The 26,032-nt window shown below is 45.9% G+C and overlaps 1 protein-coding gene across 3 annotated transcripts in view; it reads right to left on the bottom strand.

Moving 5' to 3' along the window:
* VCAN (versican) overlaps positions 1 to 25,332 on the bottom strand; it is a 99,048-nt gene extending 73,716 nt beyond the window's left edge. Inside the window, exons 1-5 of one of the 3 annotated variants that reach the window (XM_085043649.1) lie at positions 25,051 to 25,332; positions 16,669 to 16,744; positions 11,304 to 11,675; positions 1,058 to 1,232; positions 295 to 422 (exon numbers count right to left, since the gene is read on the bottom strand). In XM_085043649.1, coding sequence (XP_084899775.1) covers positions 295 to 422; positions 1,058 to 1,232; positions 11,304 to 11,675; positions 16,669 to 16,738 — 745 coding nt within the window. In that variant the 5' untranslated portion in view covers positions 16,739 to 16,744; positions 25,051 to 25,332. The remainder of the gene's footprint in view (positions 1 to 294; positions 423 to 1,057; positions 1,233 to 11,303; positions 11,676 to 16,668; positions 16,745 to 25,050) is intronic. The other 2 variants (XM_085043651.1, XM_085043652.1) reach the window with 2 other exon arrangements.
* Between the last annotated feature and the right edge of the window lie 700 nt (positions 25,333 to 26,032).

Genomic DNA, 26,032 nt, shown 5'->3' with positions numbered 1-26,032 from the left:
TTTGTAACATTCAAAAAACAAGATGCTTCAACAGCAACTTTTGTGAGATCTTCTGCACTAACTATAGGCAGCTTCAACCCTGACTGCCTCTTTGTAGTCTCCACACTAGCCTTTAATTAAGACCTGCAAGACCACAAACTGTAGGTTCCCTCCATTTGGCAATTCCCTTCAGACTCAACGCAGCCCAAACTTATTTTAAACGGAATTTCCTATTTCTCTGCCCCTCCACGTTAGGCTCCCTGGTCATTTTTCAAGTCTTGCAGTGCCCTTTCAGGCTTTGCACTCCCATCTTACCTTCCATGCGCTCCACGTAGCAATAAACATCGTAAGTCTCGTTAGGGAAGCGGCGCCCGTAGGTCCTGACTCCTTTCTTTCCCATCTTATCCCCAAAGCAGCCAACTCTTGGGTGTCTAATGGGATACCTGGAATGCATCATGGCAAAATTTGTTACGACAGCGAACCAGCAGTTTCAGGCTGCCCAGTGAGAAAGGAGTGGTCCATAGGTAACTCAAGTTAATTAGTGGGAGACAGAATATGTGAATTCTAAAATCCTGAAAAACAGGATTCCCTTAATCTTATCAAGATAAGAGAGACAAGAAACTGTTTGAATCCAGCACAGGAAATCACTGAATCATCCCACAAAGGACTACATCTGCTCCAGAGAGAAAGGTGAAAAGTGCATTGTGATGAAGAGTACTGGGACCTTCATCCTGGAGGAGGCTTTGGGGTCTCCAGACACCACTGGGACATACAGAGCACGCATGGAGCACCTGCTAATGATATTAATGACTTCCGAGAGATGATTTCTATAACCACTCCTATCCCAGGGAATGCGATCAATGTTCATGAATTTTATCTATAACACTGTCTTTGGAGGTACTGAGGTGTGTTTGGAGGAGTGAATCCCTCACACCCAGTGCACTGAATAAAGCAAATACCCACTGCTCTGACTCTGTCTCTGAAATGTCTCTGGGCTCACTTGGGGCGAATCATCAGGCAGATTCAAAATCCACACAAATTTTGGGTAAATGAGAGAAGAGCCCTTTGAAAGCCTCACCTGACAGTCTGGTCAGACACCCAGCCAGCATCACACTGCTCAAAGCCATCCTCGTAGGCTGCTTTCAGCTGCTCGGGACTGGCCATGACAGCCCCATTGTCCCGGCAGGTCTGGTGGGCCTGGGTGAAGTTCAGGGTGTACCTGCTGGTGGCGGCGCGGTAGTGAAACACGACACCTAAAAAGGCAAAAATCTGGTGTTAACTGCACGTTTTGAGTTGTTTCTGCAGCCATCATCATTCTGTGACCTTACCTGGGTGTTGTCACAACGCTGAAAATTGATGGGTAGAATAAAAACAGCATAAAAAAATGAGATATATGAGAGCATAAAAGATGTTCCCCCTCTAGTGGCTGCTACCAGTAATGACAAAATACCCCAAAAATGTGCTTTTTGAAGGAGATTTGTTGATCAGTGATGGGCCTGGTGTCTGTTCCTACCCAGCAGAGATTGCTACAAATATAACATTTATCAATATATGGCTCTCGGTCAATTTTTCATAGTCATGTTTTCCTGCACACACTACAAATTGTACAAACCAAACAAAGCATGCTTTTATTTGGAGTTTTTTCTGGTTCTGAAAAGGACCTTGACAATTTCAGCGGTTTCTGGGCCATGTCAGAACTTTGGAGAGGGGGGCATGGAGTGAAAATGGTTTTGGTCAGGACAGGATCTGTCTAGAAGCCACGTTCTGTTTTCTACAGACACACAATTCCCACTGAATTTGACAACAGCTAGAACAAACCATAAAGGGCATCGAAGGGGCAGAAAGCAGCCATTCCACCTTGCAAAATCATTTCCCCCTATTACCACCATCTTTTACAGTTTAGCATCAAAGGCATGTCCCTTGCAATACCTCACTTATTGCACTCCAAAATCCTCAGAAGCATTTCAACATCATAAAACACCCACAGAATGGCAACCAAACAAACAAAAAAAAAAAAAAACCAAAACCCTAAACCATAAAACATTCCTTTCCTCTGATGGTTTTACTGAAGAACTTCACGATGAGGAAATAACATACTGTAATACAGTTTGGGAAAATGGTGATATTGTAACAGTAATTAATTTTACAACATGTCTTTGCTATTAAAGCATTGTTGAAAGATGGAACAGGTCACTTAGCAAACTGTTGATGCAAAAAATTCCAAAATTTTGCCAGTCATTAAAAATCTACATATTGCCAATAAAAAGAAAATAGACATTTTTCTTCTTGCTGTGATTCACTAATAAATTAATATAGAAAATATTATCTGAAAACTACTCAGCCATCAGACATCATTTTTTATAAAAAAAAAAGAAAGATAAAATCAAAGCCACTTGCAGTGAAACGGAAAATAAAAGAGGAAAGGCTGGGAATCCCCATATTTCATCATTTCATAGGGAGTCACACGCCAGCTGCAGCCACTAACTGGAAGCTTGCAGACAACCAACAACCCCATAAAATACCTTTCAGAACCACTGACAAAACCCATCACAAACAGCTTCTTCCAAGCAACAGTGGGACTTCAGCTTGAAATGCATCCAAGTGTTGTTCCTCAGTAGTGACAAGTGCAGAACACACCCTGAAAAACTATGGCTATGTCTGTATCACTAAATTAAATTTTCCAGGTGCCTGAAATTCAGTCATTAGGAGTGTTAAATTGTTAGGTTATTTCACTGCATTATTTGGCTCAGGCCACACAACACTGTTCCAAACAATTTCTGGGTGGATTTCAAGAACTAGCAGAGAACAGGGACAGCTTCCAAAGGGCATCTTCATCCTGTGCTGGGAGCCAAAGGAGCATTGCAGTGTGGATGGAGGACATCCTGCTCCACACAGCCTCACTGCTGGACCACCTCACAGCACAAAGGCATCACCGGCATTTAAAACTTGAAATAACAAAAAATACTACCTGGAGATTTATATTTTTTAACATGCAGTATGCAAAAAAATATTGATTTTAATATATTCAGAATTTAGTAACACTGGTTGACACTGTGAGCAAAACACCTGCTGGTATAAGTGAGCATTGCCATATTAGCAGTACAGCAGTAAATAAAAACATGAGTTCAGGTGGCCAGGTTGGTGATCTGGATCTAGAGTTTAAAAATGGGCAACTTTTACAGAGCTCACAACAGAAGCACATAAAATATTTACCCTGTGTCATAACTATGAACCCATAATAATATTCACAAGCTGTGCATCTGGCTTCACTGTATGTTATTTTTGAACATATACATAAACATATAAACATATACATAAACATATAAACATTTTAAAACACTTTTTTTTAGTAGCATTGGTGTTTCTGTAGTAAAGCATGTTTGATGCTGTGTCAGAAATGCCCAATATATGAAGCAATTTGTTAATTCAGTTGATTGTTTTAACTCTAATTAAAATGTATTTTGCATGAATTTGAATTAATTGCCATTTAAAAAATTTTTTTTCCAAGACTGCTTAAGTGATACTGCAAGACTTCAAACTGGGCACAAGACTTTCCACTTCTCAGTACAACCATAAAAAGGTTTGTTGCATTAGAGAGGATAGCAATAGATTTATCTAAAGTTGTATATTTTTTTAAAGTTTCCTCCTGTTTAAACACACAAGTGCATTTTCCACAACTAGCTATTTCACCTCTAATTCCTTCCCTTTTTTCCGTATTGGAAGCACCTTCCTACCCTGGCAGAGCTGTGCGAGAACCTGAACAAGGTAAAGAGTTAATATCCCAGCCAATTTAAAGTGGATTTCGCGGCGGCAAAAGAAGAGCCTTTGGTCATTTCTAAATCCTGGAAAGGAACTCGGGGAATGCTTTGTTCTCGTCGCCCTGATGCACAAGGTAAACTTCACCTATTCTCAGAGCTGGAGGCTCCTCCATTTCCAGCGAGGAGCTAATGGACATGAAAGAGCCTCCGAGATGAATGGGAAGGAGGACGTCACTCTGAATAAGCCTGTGCAACAGCTGCAATAATTAGAAAAACCCCTGGGGCTAAGGAGATTAAAGTGCAGGACTTTCATTGTTTCAGTTAGACAGAGAGAGGGGCAAAACCCATTGTCCCGGCCTTTGCACTTTGAAACATTTGTAAAGGATTTTTTTCCTCCTTTGTCTGTTTCCTCCCTGGAAGAAAAGGCAAGTAAGGAGTTGTCCTAGGAACAAATAAAGCAACTGGAAAACAGACTAGGGCAGTATAATGTTGTCACCGAACATCTGGCAAACAAAGTCAGTGTAATTACAGGAAGGAGTAGCAGCAAGAAAGAGCACTCATAGCAAAGCAATTTGTAGCATCCAAAATTCACTTCTGTCAGAGCAAGGGTGAACGTCTTTTAGTCGTTTATCTCATGTCTTAGACCAGAATATAAAAATTTAAAGTGTTTAACTTTTAACAAACAGGAGTAAGAGCCTGGTTCTGTGGTTACACCCCTTTGGGTTGCAACTTTGCTGTGTATCATGCATCAAAACCCCGTGGAACTGCAGGGGAAGCCAGTTTATTAGCTCCTGGTATGGCTAATAAATTATAGTTCACTTTCACTAGCGAGCTCACGCTGCTGCCACATGCAGTGCTGGATGTGGCAACATTAAGCCTGAATTTCAGAGGTTTCCTCACACAGCAGAGGATATCTAAAGAGAAAATATTGTGATGGCAGTGCTTGTTATTCTGTTAATTTTTGGCTTCAGACCTCGGACACTGTGGTGCAGACCCCTGAAATAACCCCAGCCCTGCCAGAACTACCCCACAGTTCAGATCCTCCCCGCCCTCAGTACAGAAGGCAATTTAGGTTTCAAGCACAACCCAAAAATACAGGTTACAGGAAAGGAAGGAATAGGGCAGCATTTTCGGTTCTCTTCATGAATAATTCATGTGTGTCCCTCTCTCGAGGCTTTGCACCTGTCTTCTGACCCCTGTCTCGGGCTTTGGCAACCTGAGAACAGGCTCGCCTTGCCAAGAGCCTCAGGGAACTCACCGTGGGGAGGGAAAGTGCCTTCCCCGCCCTGCCCTGCCAGCCCTGCTCTCCAGGGACAGACATTCCCCCTCCAACTCACCCTGTGCTCCTCTGTGCAAATGTTTGTGTCCATCCTCACAGGGCACAGGTGGACAGGCACAGCAACTCCTCTGAACAGGTCCAGATAAGGAGAGGCATCAGTGCTGAGTTTCACCTGCGTTTTTATCCTTTACTACTCTCCCACCACATTCCCTGCATCCAGCCTGAGGCAGGAGCACCCCAGCCTGTCCATCCATAGGCTGCCAAGCTCCCAAACTCTACGAGAGGGACACAGCAGCTTGGCCAGAGCATTTCCTTCCCTCTTCCTGGCACACCTTCCACATAGACACTAGTTCTTTCCCACCCAGAAATAAATGTCCCTCTGCCATCCTTTGATGGCCACTATAATCCCACCACCATTCCCTTCCCGGGAAGATTCCTCGGGGTCCCTCATGCAGGAGAGTAAAACACAAAGCTGAAAAACGCGGCGGTCCGTGGTGCTTTACTCAGCAAGGAGGTGCAGAAGTTCGACATCAAGAGGTGGCAAGGTTTCATGAGAGGTAAGTCCGAAAGATTAGGTAAAAGCACCTCTCCAAATGCCTACTTAAGGGATAAAGGAGGGGAGATCTGCTCCGGAGAGAATGGATCAATTAGGTTGTCAGCACACAATCTCCCAGGGCTAACAGCAGCACTGAGTGGCAGCAGTCCCACATCGGAAATAACTTTCATTTATTATCATTATAATGCTTGCAGGAAAGACAAGTTTGCGTAAAAATGAAAATGTGAATTACCATCCACCGCTGCTTCTCTAATTCTTGTTTCTTTCCATTAACAAGATCAGTATCTTAAGCCTGGGATTGTCTTTACAGGCTTTAAAAAGGAAACAAAAAAAGAGAGGGGAAGAATAAAAATCTCTTTCAAATTTGCAGGAGAGTCAAACAGAAACTGAGAAAATGAGGCCCATGAAAAGAGTGGATTCCCAAAAGATCGGTTAGAAAATAATAAAATGCTCTCACTTTTGGCAAAAAAATATTCACTGAGAAGCTCTGACAAAAGAGTAGGGAAAAAAAATGGACGGATCCCATTTGGCACTTTGATCCCTTTAAATCCAATTATCTCCAAGGAGGATAACAAAAAAATCAGCTCAAATGAGTGGTTTGTTCAGACTTCTTAATTTTGAGTATATTTGGACATGTTCTTGTTAATTGCCCAATATCATAGCACCACACAAAGCAAGGATTTCATTTAATATTCAAAAATGTTCCAGAATGAAACTTACTGTCTCATTTCACTTCTAGGTCAGCTTTTTACAAGGTAGCTCAAAAGTGTTTTACAGAAAGTGGACTTCATTATAACTAGAAAGAAGGAATAAATGTGGGCCTAGAAAGGTAAAACAATACTGTTTATAAAACCCTTTCTGGGATTCAACTCACCCAAGGTGGCTTTGCCTAAAGGTTACAAGTTGAGCCTAAAAGAGTCATCTATAAGTCTCCCAAACTGGTGATCAAGGATTTTTAATGCAGAGATCTCATCTCACACAGGAACATCCAAAAGCTTAGAGGCCAAAGACTCCCAGTGTGAGACAGTTTGAATTGTGGGTTTAATAACACCAAGAAGGGTTAAGAGAAAAGCACAAAATACTGTAGAGAGATGAAATTACAAAATTTGACAAAGGAAGAGTTGTTCCTGAGAAAAAGGGACAATTTCGGAGGAACATGCCTCAGTAAGGCAGAGAAGAAAACACACGGAAGGGAAAACGAGTATGAATGACTTGTTCTACACATCCAGGATTGGACTTGGATGACCCTAGTGGGTCTCTTCCAACTCAAAATATTCTAAGATTCTCCATTCCTCTCCTTGTGAGAAGCTGAAGCATCTAGCACTGCCATGCTGCTAGACCCAAACACAAAATACCCCTGTCAGAGGGGTCAGTGTAATTATAGCTGCAACCAGGATGTCAGGAAAGCATTTCCCATGTTTAGTAACAGGAAAGGGGGTATCCAGTGTGAGGAAAGTGCCCCTCCAGTGATCCTGCAGCCCTGCCCCCAAGGACAGCCCTGCAGGAGTGATTATCAAGCAGGGCAGGCACCTGGCTGCCCCAAACTTCCTGCAAGGGCTAAAATTAAGTGTTTCCCTCCTCCCTCTTACATTCTTGCCAAGGGCAAAATGCAAAATAGTGACACAGATCTCAGGGGTGAAGCGTGGAGAGCACCTGACCCCACAGATGGGTGTTCTCTGCTGGATTTGGGCACACAGCTCAGCACGTAATGTGGATCCTTGAAACGCCAAAGGAAAACTGGATCAAGGATCCCAATGTGTGACCCTATTCCTACACTTTGCTATGTCTTTCCCAGATCCCCAGGACTGTGCACACAGAGCCACCCCAGCCAGATCACAGCTGCTCACACCCCTAGGATAAAACAAAACAAGCTGTAAGATGGGACATTTGAGCAGTGCTCAAATCAAAATATTTGATCTCAGTTTGGTGCACACATAGCCAACCACTACATAGGATACCATGTGAACTCACAGGGTCTGGATGATGTCTGAGAGATAGAATCATAAAACGGCTTGGGATGGAAAGGACCTTAAATACCACCTATTTCCAAATATAAGCAGCTACTGATACCCAAGTAGCTGGCATAGTTAACTCCTATAACCAAAGCCCACAGAATTACATCAATTTTCAAGATCCTGTCATGTTAAGAAATGTAGCAGAAATAGGCAACACAAAGTGTGTGATGAAACATGTGTCTTCCTTGAGAATGATAAGTAAAGTTAATGAGCTGTGGTTAAGTGGTGGCTTAACCAGGAGTCCACCCATGGATAATGAAAATCTAAAGACATTCAAAAACCAAGTGGGGAAAAAAACCCAAAAACATATCTGTTTGGGATTGAATAACACAAAGCCTCTGTGTGGGTAATTTCATGGGTGACAAGTCTCTGACAGGAATAGGGTAAATGTTTAAATCTGCCCTTTGATATCAGCTACAGCTGCTTTCATTGGAACAGGACCCTGGGACAGCCATATCTTTTATCTGAAATGGCAGAGAATGAATTTGTCATTAATAACATGTGAATATGACTTCAGAAGTTCATTTGGCATCTAAAATAGCAAATTAACTGGATATTTGCATGCAAATTATCAAATTTATCTGTTCTGATAGCTAAACAGAAAAAAGAAATAGATGCACAGTCACAACTTTTGCACAGCCCTGGATTTAAGGCTCAGGCAAAAAAATAATTAAGCATTAGATATTCGGCTTTCAATGACTAACACCCACTATTCAGCTTAACCTGGGAAAATCTGTATGCTACAGAGAAAATTATTCTTCCTCAGATATCCCATTTTTCATTCACAATACATTCCATCACGGGTAAAATACACTCATTTGATGCACAGTGTGCTCAATAGCAGTTTTTTATTCCCAGCACACCTAAAGGAGAGAAATAGCAATTACAGTGATTTTATTCAAGTTAGCTCTCCCAGCTATCTATTATGCTACTAGCAAAGGTTAATTTGGAAAACAACCAGGCCAGCTGTCTAATCTTATCTTCCTGGGTTCATTGATGCTGCATTATGCTTTTTGTTTGAAAGTTTAAAATTAGGGAGTTTCCATAAAATAAATGGAGACCCTGAAAAGAAGGCCTTTAAATGGGCTTAAAAAATACCCAAAGAAGCCTTAAAAACCCCCATAAATTCATCATAATGGCCAAAGAGGAATTACACCTGCTTCAGCAGTTTTGGCTTGCTTCATTTGAGCACAAAATGAGCAGAGTAACGAAACTGATGATAATTTTACCAGGACTTCAGCAGCCCCAGCTCCACCCAGGAGAGCTGACCAAAGCACAGTGCTGAACCAGGCTATCCATCAGCTCTGGAATTAGCTCAGCAAACATGGAAATTCCTCCCTGCACCCCACTCAGGACAGGCAATGCAGAGTGCACCAAGGGGGAGGACAGGAGATCATGCCTTTTCAGCTCGTGCCACTTTGGGGTGCAGGTTGAAAAAGACAACACCATGGAGATAACTTGTATTTAGGGCTGATGGGTTTTGGTTTTATAAATAAAAGCTGAAATCATAAGAATCCATAAAGCCTCACTGAAAACAGGGCAAAAGATTTGAGCAGCAACATTCACATGAAGTTCTTATGAGTCTAATAAATGCTATTTGTTTACATAATGTAGAAAACTGAAAATGGATGGCACAAATGATGGTCTAGCAAAGTGATTTTCCATTTGAGTCAAAACCTAGCTTTTTCCTCTCCTGAAATTGTGACATTAAAGTAGTCATGGAAAAGAACAGTTGCAGAAGGAAAATGGAGCGTGTGAAGTTTTCATTGAGGTAAAATCATAAATCTAATCAGTTCAACACTTTGCAGTGTTTTCACAGGAGCAGCAACTACAAAAGCTAAAGTATCACCATAAATCATCCCCCATTTTATTGTCATAAACATCTGTTGCTCCTGGATATAGATATGTAGTCAAGGGAACACTTGTAAAGGAGTAAGGAATGCCAGGTACACTCGTTAGGAAAAGTAATGTCCAAAACAGGATTTCTTTTGCTTTTGTCATTAGGACCTAACAGTTTATGAAGTTATGCAGACATTAATGGCTACACTGATTTATTGTATTTCCAAATTAAGGCCACACCTTCAAATCCTCTCTTCAAATCAATGCCAACAGACTGTTCACATTAGGTTAGGCGTATTGGAAGAACAATACAGTGTTAAGCTCACCAAAAAGGCCTTAGCCAAAGCCATGATTTCTAGCAGCAGATATTAATGTTTGTTTTGGGATTCATTCATTTGAGTCAATACTGAACTTCCAAAAAACACTGAACTGCAAAGGGGTGTGCAAGGCAGCACCCACAGCAAGGCTCCTCTGAGGAGATCCATGCACACAGCTCAATGTTGTTGAAAGCACAGGCAGAAACCTGGGCCCAGCACTTGCCTGTGCATGGCACAGAGCCTGGGTGAATCTCCTGCCTTTCAGCACAGCCTGTTAGCTCAGGCTCAGCGCCAGCCCAGCACAGCTCTGGAGCAGCCTCTGTGCTGCACTTGCCATGCTCCATGAGCAGGGGAGGAACTCCTACACATCACATCCTCCTTCTCCACTCACACTTCTGTTTTGCTTAACCCCATGGAACACTGCAGGCTGGGACAGAGGGGCTGGAAAAACCCTGGGGTGCTGCTATCAGCAGCTGGACATGAGCCCAGGGGTGTCCAGGGGTGCCCAGGTGGCCAAGAAGGCCAGTGGCCCCTGGGCTGTGCCAGCCATGGTGTGGCAGCAGGAGCAGGGCAGTGACCATCCCTGTGCTGGCACTGCTGAGGCCACACCTCGAGTGCTATGTCCAGTGGTGGTCCACTCAGGTCAGGAGGGACACTGAGGGACTGGAGAGCGTCCAGGGAAGGGAACGGAGCTGGGAAGGGGCTGGAGCACCAGGAGAGGCTGAGGGAGCTGGAAAGGAGCTCAGCCTGGAGCAAAGGAGGCTCAGGGGGACCTTGTGGCTCTGCACAACTCCTGACAGGAGAGGACAGCCAGGGGGTCAGGCTGTGCTCCAGGGAACAGGGACAGCAGGAGAGGGAACAGCCTCAGGCTGAGCAGGGGAGGCTCAGGGTGGACATCAGGAAATATAACTTCACTGAGAGGGTGGTCAGGCATTGGAATAAGCTTCCCAGGGAAGTGGGGGTGTCACCATCCTTGGAAGGATTCAAAAGGTGTTTGGACGTGGCATTTAGGGGCCTGGTTTAGTGGTGAATATGGCAGTGCTGGGTTATTGCTTGGACTTGATAATCTTAGATGTCTTCTCCAACCTCAGCCACTCTGAAAGTCCTGTCTCTTCTGTCTCTCCACATGTACATTTCTCCCTCTCAAAATTTTGAAGGCTATTTCCTAATAATGATGGCAAGCAAGCTGCTATCTCTGCAAGCCCCACATTTAGCAAACACTCCCTACTTGTATCCCTGCAGCTTCTCTCAGATGAGTTTCCTTCTGCCTATCCAAAATTTATTACTGGGCGAAAAGAAACAATTCCTTCATGCTTTACGTTCCTGTCCCAGAAAGAGTGGCTCCCACTTTTGGTGGCAACATAGTTTGGGACATCTAGACAGGCCAACCACAGCTTCAGTTGCTTTTCACCATAAGTTTTCATCATTTTCCTCATAAGATGCTTCTTCTCGCTCTATGCAAAGGGTGCCTTAAATCCTCTCTGGTTTTGTGTTAATTACTAATTTCACAGTTCTAACTGCAATCACTGCTGGTTACAAGTGAAACAGGCAGATCCTTACCCTCAACAGCCAGAGAGACAATGCCCTGTGTGTCCTCCACTCCATACATGACGTCACAGCGATAGACGCCGGCGTCGCTGGCGCGCAGCTTGGAGAAGGTCAGCGAGGCGTCCCCGCTCTCCTCCGAATGGTTGGGGACAGACACCCTGTCCTTGTAGCTCTGGCCTATTTTGATGTTGCCATTTTGGGCCACCAGGACCGTGGTTTCCTTGGCATCCTTCCCGCCTTTGTCCAGCTCAACCTTGGACCATTTGATCCGGAGGTACTCGGCGGCGTAGCTGGAGGATATGGTGGGCGTGGTGGAGAAGAAGCATGGCAGGACTGAGGTTCCAGAGAGAGATCCCTTGACCAGGGTTTTTTTTTCTGCTTTAACTAGAAAAAGGGGAGAGAGGGAGGAGAAAGAAAGGAAAAATCGTATCAGTGTAACAGCAAAATTGGAAACAGATATATTTCATTGTTATTTAATGATTCACTTGTGCAAAGCCTGAAATCCATGAACTTTAGCTGATTTGCAACAGGACTGGGGAGTATAAGCTAAAAAAAGAGTTTGTACCAATCTTGGTTCATCTTAGGCTGCTGGTGGAGTCCATTTCTCTCTGGGTAAATTTCATTTTGACTTATTTTCTCCATTTGTTATAGTCACAAAGTTACTGACCTTGGGAAAGTGGTCTGAAATTTCAGGTGATAGATGAACTGTAAGAGCTGTCTCTTCAATTCACAGGAGGAAGACTACTCTGAGTGAAAGATGATGAGTTACCTCGCTGGCCAAAAGCCTGAACACAGGGGAGCTCCTGGTGTTCACATCTTGCCTCACCTCACAGCAGCTGTTCCTGTCCTCAGAGGGACACACAGCCCCTGGTTTTGCATCCCTGTCACCCCTGACCCCACTGTTCTCTCAGGGGTTAATTCTTTTTATTGCATACGTGTTGAAACAAAAGCCTTTCCAGTGAGAGTCTCCCAAATAGTGACTCTTTCAAAGTTGTTTCCTTGTAGCCTCGGGGTCTTTAACACATGGCAGAAATGAAATATTTCAGGATGTAAAAGCAAAGGAGGAAGTAAAGCACACAGAAAGTCCCTACTTGGCTCAGACTTGACATGATCAGGACCTTTATCATTTTTTATGTCATCTCCAGCTGCAAACATTTCACAGTGAAATGCTGCCATCTGACAATACCCTCAGGGGGAAGCTGACTACTGTTCATCCAGCCTGCATGCTGCAGATGAAGACAGGGTTTCTGATAGATTTACCTTTTTTGTGTGATGTTGTTTCATCTCACACAATGGCTTAATGAAGATTAGAATCTGATGCACAACAGTATCTCTCACTTTTACTTTTTTTTAAAGGTGGAACATGGTCATCATTAATTTGAAGGGAGGTAGGATTCCTAAAGCTTAGAAGTATAATAACTTAATATATTAGCCATCAACAGAGCGATACATGAAATAGGAGACACCAGGACATGAAAATGATCTAGCTGTTTATCTATGATAAAACATATAATCTTTCCATAAAGAGTAGAAGATTAAGGGGTGGGATGGAATGGTGGGCAGAGGGAGAGAATTAATGAAGAGGAGAAAGAACAGGAAGAAAAAAAAAAGAAGAGGGGAAAAAAAAAGGAAAAAGGAGAAGAAAGAAAACAGAATAAAAGGGGAAAAAAAAGAAAAGAGAAGACAAAAGGAAAATTGCTCATTAACCTGATTATTTTTAACAGAGACAGCTGATTTTCTACAGGATGAAGTATTAATGGTATTATCTAAAAAGGCTCAATACAAGAGTCATCAGCTTGATGCCCAAGCATTTCAATAACAAAATACTGACTAGAAGATGAGAAAAATGAACTGACAGGGAAGACACAGAATTCCAAATGGAAATTCTCAGGTCCTTTCCATCCATGCCTATCAAAATAGAATTCCTTGGGCACATGATTCAGGTGGAGTCAAGGCGATGGTATGAAAACTGATGAAACCAGAGACCTTTTATATCACCTTTATTTTCTAGAAACTTCACAGAGTTACAGTGGTTAGAGATAAAGAAACAGAATGAATTCTCAGTTCTAGCTATTGTGATGGAATTACTGCCAAATTGCACAGGTGGGAGATTAAAATCAGTCTCAAAATATTTAGAATTTATTAAGATCTCTTGTCATCTATACACCTTACAGGAACTTTCTTCTTAAATGAAGAATGACATAATTATCCTGACTGACAGTATTTTAATAAACTTTTTAAAGAACATTGTTTCTGATTATGAGTGATCTGGAATATCAGCACTGAACCCTGAGGAAATTTCCTCCCTTTAAAATTTGTGTCTGCGCATCAGCCAGCTGGAAACCTTGACAAACAACACCTATCACCTTGATATGCAAACTAGATCCGGCCTAAACTGTGCTACTTCCCAGAACAGGAGATTCTGTGTAGCTGCAGTTCTGACCAACTTTAGAAATCATTTTAAAATACTTTATAAAAAGCTATTTGTTGTGGTGAGAGGAGGGAAGAAGGAGAAGGAGAAGAAGGAGACAGGAGGAGCAGAATGGAGGAGGAAGAAGCTTTTTTCCTACTGCAAAAGAAAACATTTGGCTGACATGATATCTGATATATAAGATTAGGTGATATTCCTGCACAATTCCAAAAAGCTTGATTTCTTGCAGCAGTCCAAATTAGCTAGTCTAGCAGAATTTACTGACCAATCTAGATGCTATCAGTATCTTACACTAATCGATATAAACCCTTTTTTTCCCCTTTAGCATTTTTAATAAGCTTATATTTCATGTCAGCCCCTATCAATGGTATGTGATAGACCAATGACACATAGCTGGATATCTTTCTTTTGAGGTGGGAGGAAAGGAATTCCTGCTTGAGAACAAAGTCTCTTTCTCTAGAACGTGTGCATTTGTTCTGTGGTAAATGTTACAAAATTATTGAAGTAGGAGTCTAGATAATTTTTAAAAAGGACAGAATTCTGCCCTTCTGTATCACGTTAACCACCATGACCAGGCCAGTAGGTCTGCAGTGGATAAGCAGTCTGAATAAAAGAGTACTCTACATGGTGTAACACTGCTTAGAGCAGTGAATTTGCCACGTAATTAAGTGTAACTGAACAGAATGTTGCCACTGACTGTGCAGTCAAATCCCACATGCTTAAAGAATAAAATATTCCATTTATTTTTAGCTAAATTTATGAGGGAAAAAAAAAGTTGCATCTCATTTTTCAGTTCATCAACAACCTGCTGGGACATATGGTATATTGCCCTGTCTAGCAGCAGAAATAGAAAGGATCAGTGAAATTGAGTGTTTTGTCAATCCAGCTACTAGTACTGAGCCTAAGAGAAGACTTTTCATTAACCACAAGTGTTTTAGTGGAGTTAATGATGAATTAAAATGAGTGAAACTTGTATGAAACACTGACAGGTAATGGACTGAGACCCAACAAAAACCCTCCCTGAGTCCTTTGCCAGGTGCTTTGTGGTCTGAGCAAACAGAGTAAGAGAAGAGGCTCAGAGTGGTGAAGAACAACTTTTATAGTCTGCAAGACACTCACAGGGAGGCAGGCAAATGTAAATCTCAGCTGCAGTACTCAACATAACACCACAACTAGTCACCCAAAACAGGCTAAAAAAAAAACCAGCATTGGTTATAAGCACAAGGTCCAGCCTCTAAACTACAATATCTTCACACCAGTGAGTTGAAAGTGCCACACTAGCAGTAGGCATACAAATTGATTGTGAACATTGTGCCATTTCAATTAATTAAACCTGTGCCCCAGCAAGGAGCCAAGGTGACTCATCATCTCACATCCCATCTCCTGCTGCCTTCCTGACACCCACCAGAGTCTTGGAGAAGCCAGGCAGGGCCATTCTCAATCTGCCCTCAAAGGGAAAACACTTTTCTGGCTACATGAAATCTAACAAACTCACCAAAGTGTTTATGAGTGTGGCCATTCCCAAAGATGAGCATGGGAGAGGAAACAGAGACAGGAATAGTGATGAGTGGTGGGAATTGGTGTTTCACAAAAGATTTCAAGGCTCCAATTTTATATTCAAACAAAGCATTTTTAAAAAATGGTTGAAATTTAAGATGTCTATCACTTCAGAATGCTGAGATATATGTTATTTTTAGAGTATTTTTAAACAAGAGCCATAGTCAGAAAGATTAATTTAGTCTTCTAACACTCATCCTCAAAAATATTATTGCACCAACTGACTTTTCCACAAAAGGTAAGGACAAGAGGTGATCCCACAGATTCTTTGGGATCATGAATTGGATCAACTAATGAAAAATGAAAGTTTTTTGTCCTTGTCTTCCTCTCTATGGCCATACTTTGAACATGGTTAAGACTCTGTAGGGCAAAAGAATGGCCCCAAACTTAAAAAGTAAACCTCACAAGGTTCACAGTCTGTTCTAGGAATATCAGTGTCTTCCTGAATTTCTTTGAAAAAACTTGGACAAATAAGGGTGAGTCACAACCTGGTCTGCTTTCCAAAGAATGGGACATTAATAAAAAAACCTGCTTAAGTTCCAAAAATTCTACTCTGGAGATAAGATGAGCCATTTAAGAGATAATAAAAGGTGGAGTAAGTGAGGGAATATGTAAAGATGTCACCCCATGTTCTACAATGATCCATCCAACTTACAGTGTTGCCCTCTCAATCCCTGCATCCCTGAATTCTGCATTTGGTCTTTGGTCTGTTCCAGACCTTTCTTCCTTATATCCAATCTAAACCTATGATCCTTTTTTAATTAGTTCCACTAATGAAACAGTGTTTTTCTTTTTCTGTTCAGGACTACCAAAAGGCATTACTAGCAATAGTGCTCAAGTTGTGTGGGGGGGGAAAAAAAAGTAAATTTAATTTTCCCAAGGGCTAAAATCAGTTTGAAGAGTTCCTGGAAAGAAGGTGGAAAGAAAATAAAGAAAAATCTTGCTTGGAGACTTGGGAAAGCTGCTTTCCCAATTTTGTGAGTCTGCAGCAGCTGTTGGGATATTTTCCTTACTGAAGGCCTGACCCAAACTTTCAAATAACCATGGCACTACACGTGGATACATACATCAGTTTTAGCATGTAATCACCAAGACAGGTGGGGAGGACTCCTTCCTTTCCACCCAAACCTGCAGCTGCCCTAACACACCCTTGCTCCACACCCCAGCAGCCAAAGGGACCTGCCCCAGGTTAGCTCGAGGCAGCCCAAGCACAACAGATATTAGCCAGCAAGGCCTTGAGGAGGACACACAAACAAAATTAGTGACATGGTGCAGTGTGGCAGAGGCAAAGAAAGTCAATTTCCTGCATTTCCTCAGTCCTGCGAAATGCCCTACAGAGTTGACCACTAAATTTATTGTAATGAATTGTTCTGCATACAGCAGACTTACCTTTAGGTAGCATATATGTTATAACTAACGTAGAGTACATCCATAAGATACTTTTTATACTTAACAACATCTTGACCTAGAAATGAAGAACAAAAGAGTGAGAGGTTAGTATTGCACTGTGTCCTTAGCAAATGTAACTCAGCACATCAGTATTTGTCACTGATATTGGAAGCAGTCCTTCCTGCTTTCAGGACATCTTCATTTAACAATTTATGGTGGAGATTTGTTATAATGACCATGTGTCTCTATGGAAAACAGATTTATAATGAGTTTCAGGTTGTTGAGTCCTGAGTGATTCTCAGACCTGTCCATTCCCTTTGGGTTTGCTTCTCACTTCCTTTACAGGCTCCACCTTCTAACAGCTGGAAAGCTGTTCATGTGTACCATAGGTACCCAATAATAAATTGCATGTCCACAACAGTATTTCTCAGTTTTTATTTCAGTTCATAGTTACACACATTGAACCTGTAAATACCCCAAAGATTACAAAAGCATTGTGAGACACACAAACACCAAAGACTATAAAGGGTTTATAAATAGTCCTTTGCCCACACAGTTACACATACTGCTATGACATCCCAACACAAGAAATTATTTTTGGCAGCAGTTTGTCAAACCACTGAAAAATTTTATCACAAGACCTTGATTTTTCCTGATATTGCTGCAAAATATGATACTTGGGCTCTTCACTTGGGCAAGTAACCTAGCTGATAGATACACATCTATTAAATCTCTGCTTCACTCATCCTTACAGTGGGTTAAGGATCATCTCTCTTGAACAGGAAAAAACTGTGTCATGACTGTGGAACTTGAACTGCACACATGTACAATTTAAAGCTTTAACTTTTAAAAACTCCACAGGCTGCACTGAACATGACTACAAGACACACAGAGAAGCAACTTCAGAGAACTCGTGGGTGAGTGACGTGTTCAGCCTCAGGACAGTTCTCTCCACAGCTCGCAGCTGCAGCCCAAACTCCGCGTGAGTCTGTGTGAACTGGCACACGTCCTGTAATGTCTGAGCAGCACGGGGAAGACGCAAAACATCTCAAACCAAGCCTTTCCACTGAGGCAAGTTAAAAATTCCCACCCAACAGGGCTGAAAACCCCTGAGCCTTTCATTCCCTGTACATGGATGGCCAGAGCCAGCTGGTTGCACTGGGAAACATGTGCTACAACCTATTCCCAGGGCGTGGAGGAAGAAATGCAGCTGCTTTCCACAGAGCAGGCTGCACACTGCCAAGGACGCCCCATCTCCGCTGCAGCCATTCAGGATAGAAGAGTGTAGAGTGTGATATCACTTATTTTGCAACATGAACTTCATGGAATTTGAACTTTTCACGACTGAGCCCCAAACAAGAGCCAGGACTTCATTCAGTTTAAGTCCTACCTGCCATAAAACTTCTTCTGAAGACCCTAACACAGACCCCCAACATCACCCAGCCAGAGTTTTATCTCTTCCTGCACTCACAACAAGCCAAGCTGCATGTGAAGAAAACAAAAGTTAGCTATTTATTAGCTAACTTTAAAATTCCATACTGTGCCCCAGTACAAATTCCCTGTAGAAGGTTGTTATGAGTGAGGAGGTTGCACAAGATCAGAGCTGCAGATATCAAAGTCCTTTAAATGCAATGGACCAGCTCTGAAATACAGTCACATGTTTGCCTACATAAACACTTCAGTGATCGTCATTATTACACAACAATTAAAAAGAAAAAGCAATGTCAGTCTGAGCCTACAGATGTGCAGAAGGTCCTTCAAGCAACTCTTGTATCCCAAAAGTGCTGGAAGCCTCAAGCACCGAAACCACTGCAGATCTGTTCCAGCAGTAACACAACAGCTCTGATGAGAGCACAGGAAGAAGACTGACAGAATTCTCCACCTTCCAAGGTGATGAGTGATGGACTCGACTGTGAGACAAAGTTCTGGCCCCTGTGAGAGCTGAGTGGCTCCAGACCTCCTCTGGAGATATTGTGTCCACATGTGCTCCCATGCGTCACACGCCATCCACATCCACAGCGCAGCCAAGGTCCAGAACACAATGTTTACAAGTTTACATCTCCATGTTTACCCATACCCACTTTATCTCCCTCCTTCCCCTGAAGGCAGCCTTGCACTTTGGGACCAGAAACAAGGGAATCAAAGAAACTGGACAAGAATGAAGTTCTTTCTTTCTCCCGACAATGGGGGTGTTGTTCCTAAACAGGGCTGGGCTGCATTTTGCAACCTAGCTCCCTTCTCTGGCTTGGATCTGGAGTACCTGAGTGCCTCACACATGTCACTGGAAACCTGGTGCCCTTGGAAGCTCATTGCAATTGCTGCCATAACCCAACTGGTTCCACATTTGGTAAGAACACAAACCCTGCTGCTACGCTTCCAGCCACCAAACACAGCACACATACCCACAGAGACAGAGGGAAAGAGTGGAAGGACAAATTACAAATTTAAAGGCGGGCATGGGAACAGAAGAGGGCATTCCTGGCTATGATGGCTCCTAGACTTTCACTAAGTAGGGCAGGAATTACACCTGCCACACCAAGGGCTTGGATAGCTCCAAGAAATTGCACTGCTTGAGTACAGAGCTTAATATGAGACACCTGCCAGAAATCCCTACTTGACTCTTGGAAAACCACCTCCTGATTTTTTGTAAATCTTCTTTATCCTGAAATGCTTGCTCGAGCAATGAAAAACCCTGGGAGAACAGTCTGATTTTCAGCCCTTAGGGTCAGGAGTGTGACTCCCATGCAACTCTCCACACCTGAGGGTTGGTTTTCATCCTCCAGTCCTTGGTGGCTTCCCACAAACACTCCTGGATTGCTGAGTGCTGCTCCACTACAGCTGCTGAAATTAAATGTGCAATCACCCCTGCCACACTCTCCAAACATGCAGACCATAACAGCAGCACCTTGCTCAGCCCCACAGGGCTTAGGAGGAGACAGAGCTCTGCAGACCTGGTGCCAAAAATCCTCCTCAGGAGCCACAGGTAAGGCAGAGGATGCTGCTTACACCTCACCCCAATTCCTGCCCACATTTCCAGGCTCTTGGCTGAGTTTGCTCCTGCCTCTTGCCCTTTTGCTGGCACAGGCTGCAGCTGACTGTGTTCCCTTGTAGCCTCCAGAGCTAAATCCCTGCTCTAAAACTGGTTTGTATTTCCCATTCTCGCACTCTGCAGTTCACAGAAGTCTCCTGTCTGGCTGCTGTACTGCCCCTAAGTCCACTGCAATTAGCCAAAATCCATCTAACCATACCTTTTTCCACAAGATTTTTTTTTTCCCCTTGGTGTCACTACACCCATAGTAAAAGAAATCCATAACACTATGGACACAGTGAGAAAATCTTGCCAACTCAAGCTGCAAGACTTGAGTAAGTGTTTAATTTCCACCTTCTGCTAAAAAAGTACCTCACTTGATGTGACCAAACCTGGGTTGCCTGCTGGCTGGTTTCCAACTGGGCTGATCCATTTTATTAGGAGCTGCTACAGGCAGATGGATCCACAGTAGAAATCTGTGCCACATTTTCAAATGGGATGCAACCCTAAGCGCAGCATCTTTTAACCAAAAGATGCCGAAGTCCTGGACAAACTTCACATCTTTAAAAAGTAGCAGCAGGGGTGGTTTCTCTGGGGAAAGAGCACAGCTCCTCTTTTTGCAGGCAAAGCTACCTTCCCTCACTACAGCAAAAACTCATAGGAGCAGTAAGTTCTGACCAAATTCCAGCTTGTGTTTAGTTTGCAGTGTAAGCTTGATCTCACACCAATGCTATTTTAATTTAACCAGATGGGAGAACATCATGTCTCTCTTTCTGTTTAAAACTCCAGGTTCAGAAAGTGAATTGTCCTGGTGTGGAACAGACTAAACCTCACCATCCAAAAATACTCCCGATTTCTCTGAAGCTGAGACAATGAGAAATTAACCATCATCACAGAGATAACAATGAATCTAAAATCTGCAACTTCTCAGGTCACATTGAGATTGGTTCAGCACATGCTCTGCAGCTGCACTGTGAAATCTGGACATGTTCCTTAAACACGTAAAAAGTAGCCTCTGCCCATTTGACCCTCACAGTGAAAGTCAGAATGACATAAAAAATTAAAAGAAAAAAAAATAAGAGGGAGGAACCCAACAGAACCTGGCAATAGAGAAAAGAAGGAAGGCTGCTCATACTAATGGGTAAAACAGTAAATTAATTTCCAGTGGAACCCCAAAAAGCTGGAAATTACCAATCCCAGTATAGCACATCCCTTGCTATCTTCCAAGCTCTGAAACTTTCAAAGGTGCCAACCTTCCTCAAATGCACACATTCTTCACTTTCTTTTGCTTCTGCAGTCCTTTGATCCTGGTACTCCATCTGACTGTTAATTGCTGACATGTATCCACCTCACCGTCAGCGCTGCCTAATTAACTTTTACCAGCTTCACCACATCTCTGCCACGTGATTAATTAGCCCACTGTGCCAACACATGGCACATCAGCCTGTATCTGATTAATCAGTGGCCTCTGCTTGGCCCGTTATCTCTTGGCACTGTCCTCCCAAGGCCTCGGAGAAGGTCTTTGGGGCATCTGCATCACCCCCAGCAGCTGTGGGGGGAACAGGCTGGAGCACAGACAGGAGCAGTGACCAGAGCACGGCGTGTTCTAGCACTCCTGGCTGCGGCAGCTGCTGCCTCAGGACATCCCTCACATCCCTGAGCTTTGATGCCAGGAGCAGCTCCGGGCTCTGGGACAGCCACAGAGACACAGTGGAACACTGCCAGAGGCAGCGCGTGGAGCGGCAATGAGCACACCCTGCTCCTCTGCATCACCCGGCTCCACCTTCTCGCTCCTGCCTTCCAGAAACATTGAATATCCCGAGCTGGATCCACAGGGATCACCGAGTCCAGCTCCCGGCCCTGCACGGGACACGCTGGCAATCCCACCCTGTGCAGGAGAGTGTTGCACAAGTGCACCTTGAGCTCTGCCAGGCTGGGTGCCCTGACTGCCCTGGGGAGCTTTTCCAGGAGAACTGAGGGCTCTCCTGCCCACCTCTCCCAAGCACGGGGGAAGGGAGCAGGAGATGAAGCAATGGAGGTGTCCCTCATGGCAGAGCCCCACGCTGCCATCACAGAGCTCAGCACCAGGACACCTCTGTGGGCTCCAGCAGGCATTCCTCAGTGCCTCTTGGTGTCCCCACAGTGCCACTGCTGGGCACAAGGGTGGCTGTGGGTGCCTTCACCTTGCCCTGCCATGCCCACAGCCCTGGGCACCCTCACACCTCAGCACAGGTGAGATTTGGAAACACATCTGTCCCACCTGCTGTCCAGCACTGCCCAGAGGGCACTGCCAGCTCCTGGGCCACAGAATCGCAGACTCACAGGTTTGGAATAGAAGGACCTTAAAGCTCATCCAGTGCCACCCCAGCCCTGGCAGGGACACCTCCCACTGTCCCAGGCTGCTCCAAGCCCCAGTGTCCAACCTGGCCTGGAACACTTGCAGGGATCCAGGGGCAGCCACAGCTTCTCTGTCACCCTGTGCCAGGGCCTGCCCACCCTCACAGGGAACAATTCCCTCCCAATATCCCATCTACACCTACTCTCCCAGTTTGAAGCCATTCCCTGTGTCCTGTCCCTCCATCCCCTGTCAATAGTCTCTCTCCATGTTTCCTGCAGCTCCTTCAGGCACTGAAGGCCACACTGAGGTCACCCCAAAGCTTCTCCTCTGCAGGCTGAGCAATGCCAGCTCTGCCAGCAGAGCTGCTCCATCCTCTGCTCCTGCTGGAGCTCCTCTGGGCTCACTCCTTGTGCGGAGGACTCCCACGGTTAAATGGGGAGTGCGACGAACAGCGACGACAGGGCTTTTTTGAGGGGGGTGTTGGGTTTTTTACGTTATTTCATTAGAACGGCGATTTGGAGGTTTCTAGGGTTTTTTTCCCCTCACGGTGAGGGGCCCGGGGCCCTCTGGCGGGAAACCGACCGGCGCTGCGCTGCCGCTGCTCGCCGCCCGGGGGCGCCGCGGGGCCGCTGCAGCTCCCGCCCCGTTCCTCGACAGCGGCCGCGCCCCCGAACGGGAGCGAGCGGAGACCGACACGGGACCGAGCAGAGACCCCGAACGGGACCGAACCGGGACCCCGAACGGGACCGAACCGGGACCGAGCAGAGACCCAAAACGGGACCCAGCCGAGACCCGAAAGGGGACCGAGCTGAGACCCCGAACGAGACCCTAATCGGCAGCCAGCCGGAACCCCAATCGGCACCGAGCCGGGACCCCAGACCAGACCCCAAAAGGGACCGAGGTGGAACCCCAAACGAGACCGAGCCGGGACCACAACCGGGACCGAGCCGGGACACCAAAACCATACCGTGCCCTGGACCCCGAACCAGATCGAGCCGGGACCCCAAACGGAACCGAGCCCGGGACCCCAAACGGGACGGAGCCGAGACCTAAAAGGGGACCGAGCCGGGACCCCCAAACCGGCACCGCGGCGGGACCCCAAACGGGACGGAGCCGGGATGGCCGGCGGGCACGGGGCGCGGAGACCCCCAAAGCCCAGCCCAGCCGCAGCCTCCCGCCCGCCCCGTCCCGGGCTCGCCCCGCCGAGCCTCGCTCGCTCCTCGTGGGGGAGGAAACTTCCCCTTGCGCTCAGACCGAATGACGAAAAAAAAAATTAAAAAAAAAAAAAAAAAAAAAAGGCACGGGAATAAAGGCAATCCCTGAACCCACCCAACATTTAGGCTCTCCCGTCCTGGGATGGTTTTTTTTAGGTTTGGGGTTTTTTTGTTTCTTTTTTTCAGCGCGTTTGAATGCTCACGCCTCAATTAACCAAAAAAAAAAAAGGAAAGAAAAGGGGGGAAGGTGGAGGGAGGGAGAAAAAGGGGAAAAGAGGAAGGAAAGGGGAAAAAAAGGAGAGAAAGGGAAAAGAAGGGGGGGAAGGAGGGACAGGACAAAAAAGGGGGCAAAAACGGGCGGGGAAGGGAAATAAAGGGGACGGGGGAGGAAAAAAAAGAAGGAAAAATGGGAAAAGGGAGAAAGAGAAGGGAAAAGACGCGAAAAGGGGGGAAGGGGAAAATGAGGGGGAAAGGAGGAAAACGAAAGGAGGGACGAAGGAGGCGGAAAGGGGAGGAAAGGGAAAGAAGGAGAAAAAGAGGAAGAAAAGGGAGGAAGGAAGAGAATGCGGGAAAGGGAGAAAAACCGAGGGAAGTGGGTGATAAAAAGGGAGAAGGGGAAAAGAAAAAGAAAAGGTGGGGGGAGAAGAAGAAGAAAAGCCATCGGGGCTTAATCCCGGGAGCCAGTGCCGAGGGGGAGGGAGAGGGGGTGGCCGGGAGGACGTGACCAGGGGGACAATGAGGGCCGGGCCGGCCCCCGCCCGCTGCCCGCCGCCCCTTTGTGTGGGGACGGTGCGGGGCTGGGGAGGCTGCCCGCGGTCCCGCCGGTGCCGCTGCCGTCCCCGCACACACCCACCCGCACACACCCGCTCTTTCCCGCCGTCGGAACTCCCTCCGTGCCCTCCACCGTGCTCTCACTTTTCCTTTGTGACACAAAGGAGCGGAGGAGGAAGGCAAAGCCCGTGCCCCAGAAACTGGACGTGGGTGTAAGAGGGGGCGTTTTGCTCCACTGACCTTGCGATCCTCCTCCTCCTCCTCACCCACCGCCCCCCTTTTCCACAGAGAAAATGTGGCTCAGGGCACGCTGCTCTCCGGCTCCTCCGGAGAGATGCTGAGCACCTCAGACCCGCTCTGCCCTGCGAGCAGCTTTCCAGGAACATCGGGGGAGGGAGAGGAGGGGAGGGGAAAGAAAAAAAAAAAGGGATGTGGGGAGCACACAGGAGTGGTGGAGGACACGGAGCACAGGCTTTTCCCCGTGCTAGAAAGCTGGTGGCCGGGGGGAAAGGTCCGTTCTCGTCGCTGCTGCCACACGGGCGCTTTGTGTACTTAACACCCGTAAGGAACAGCTTCCTCCCGTCTCCCTCCGGAGCCCCATCGCTCGCCAAGGTGCGGCTTTACCTTCCCAGCCATCCAAGCCACCAGCACCGAGCACTTCTGTCAGGGCTCCCACCCCAAAGTCTTCTATTCCCTAGTTTTCTTTGTTCTCCTCTTTGCACTGGGTTTTTGGTTGGCTTTTTTTTTTTTTTCTTTTTCTTTTTTGGTGGGTTCCCGAGCATCCCTCCTTCTCCTCTTCCCCCGCGTGTCGTTGAACTTACCCCAGGTTGTTTAAATTCACCAATCATCGCTATTCCCTCCCGCTTAAGATCTGCAGTTCAAACTCTTTGTTGGTACAAGCAGTAAAGCAGTTGTTTTAAATCTTAGACTAGGTGTTTGCTGGCAGTCATATATAAAGAAAAGGGGGGTGGGGGGGGAGAAAAAGAAAAAAAGCCCTAAAAACCAACCCACAATAAAAGAGTTATAGTTACCTTAAAAGGTAGCGTATTGCAGAGATCGCAAAAAATCACAACGTGGTGGCTGGGCTAGTCCAGAGATCCCAGTGGCCGCATGAAAGAGTAAATCCCCTCGTTAGTGCTGCAAGGAGCCGGTGGTTCCGGGGTCTCCCCTTCTGCCAGAGCTCGGTGTCCCCTCCTTCGCTCGCTTCCCGCCGGCGAGCACCTGACTCGGAGCCGCGGAGCCGGGACCGAGCAGTGGGCAAAGCGAGCGAGCCTGCAAGTTCAAATGCGAGCCTCAGCCACCCATCATTATTATATCGTTGTACCGTCAGCGCTGCAGAGGAGGGGCGCTGGCTCGGGGAGAGGAGGGTTCACAAGCTCTGCGAGAGCCTCCTTGCAATTTCCAAAGCTCCCGCAGCTGCTGGGCGCAGGAGAGCCCCCAGCGCCTGCCTCCGCAGAGCGGGGCCCCCCCGCCCCCGGCCCGCCGCCCCCTCGGGGCACCCGCGGCCCCAGACCCGAGCGGGACCCGCAGCCCGGTGCGGCGGGACGAGTCCCTCCTCTCGCCCGGCACCAGCCCTCCGGAGAGGGGCAGGCGGGTGCGAGAGGCGCATTGTTCCCCAATTAGACAATTAACCGGGAAGAGAATGGAGAGACCTCCTCCACCCTGGCTCCCGAAGCCGGTTGAAATGGGGAAAGTGACTGGGACCGAAATGCCTTTTTCCCCTTTGCCTCCCCAGTCTCAGCGGAGGTTGCAATGAAAGAATATATTGGTGCTGCTTCCAAACTTCCCCTGCCGATGCCAATTCACAGGCAGCCTCGCATCGGCAGCCGCCCGAGCCAAGCTTCTCCACCCATGCATCTCCAGCCACTTTTCTTTCCTTTTTTTTTCCCTTTTTTTTTTTTAAGATTAGACTCTGCGTTTGCTGTCCAAACCTCTCAGAGATGAAGTCATAAGCAGAACTCTAAACCACCCTTTTACAAGGGATGTTCAGCAGTTAATACAAGGTCTGCTGTG

This window comes from Lichenostomus cassidix, chromosome Z (assembly GCF_008360975.1).
Source record: "Lichenostomus cassidix isolate B80296 chromosome Z, HeHo_3.0, whole genome shotgun sequence".
Classification (NCBI taxonomy): Eukaryota; Metazoa; Chordata; class Aves; order Passeriformes; family Meliphagidae; genus Lichenostomus; species Lichenostomus cassidix.
This window is presented reverse-complemented; position numbering and strand designations above follow the sequence as displayed.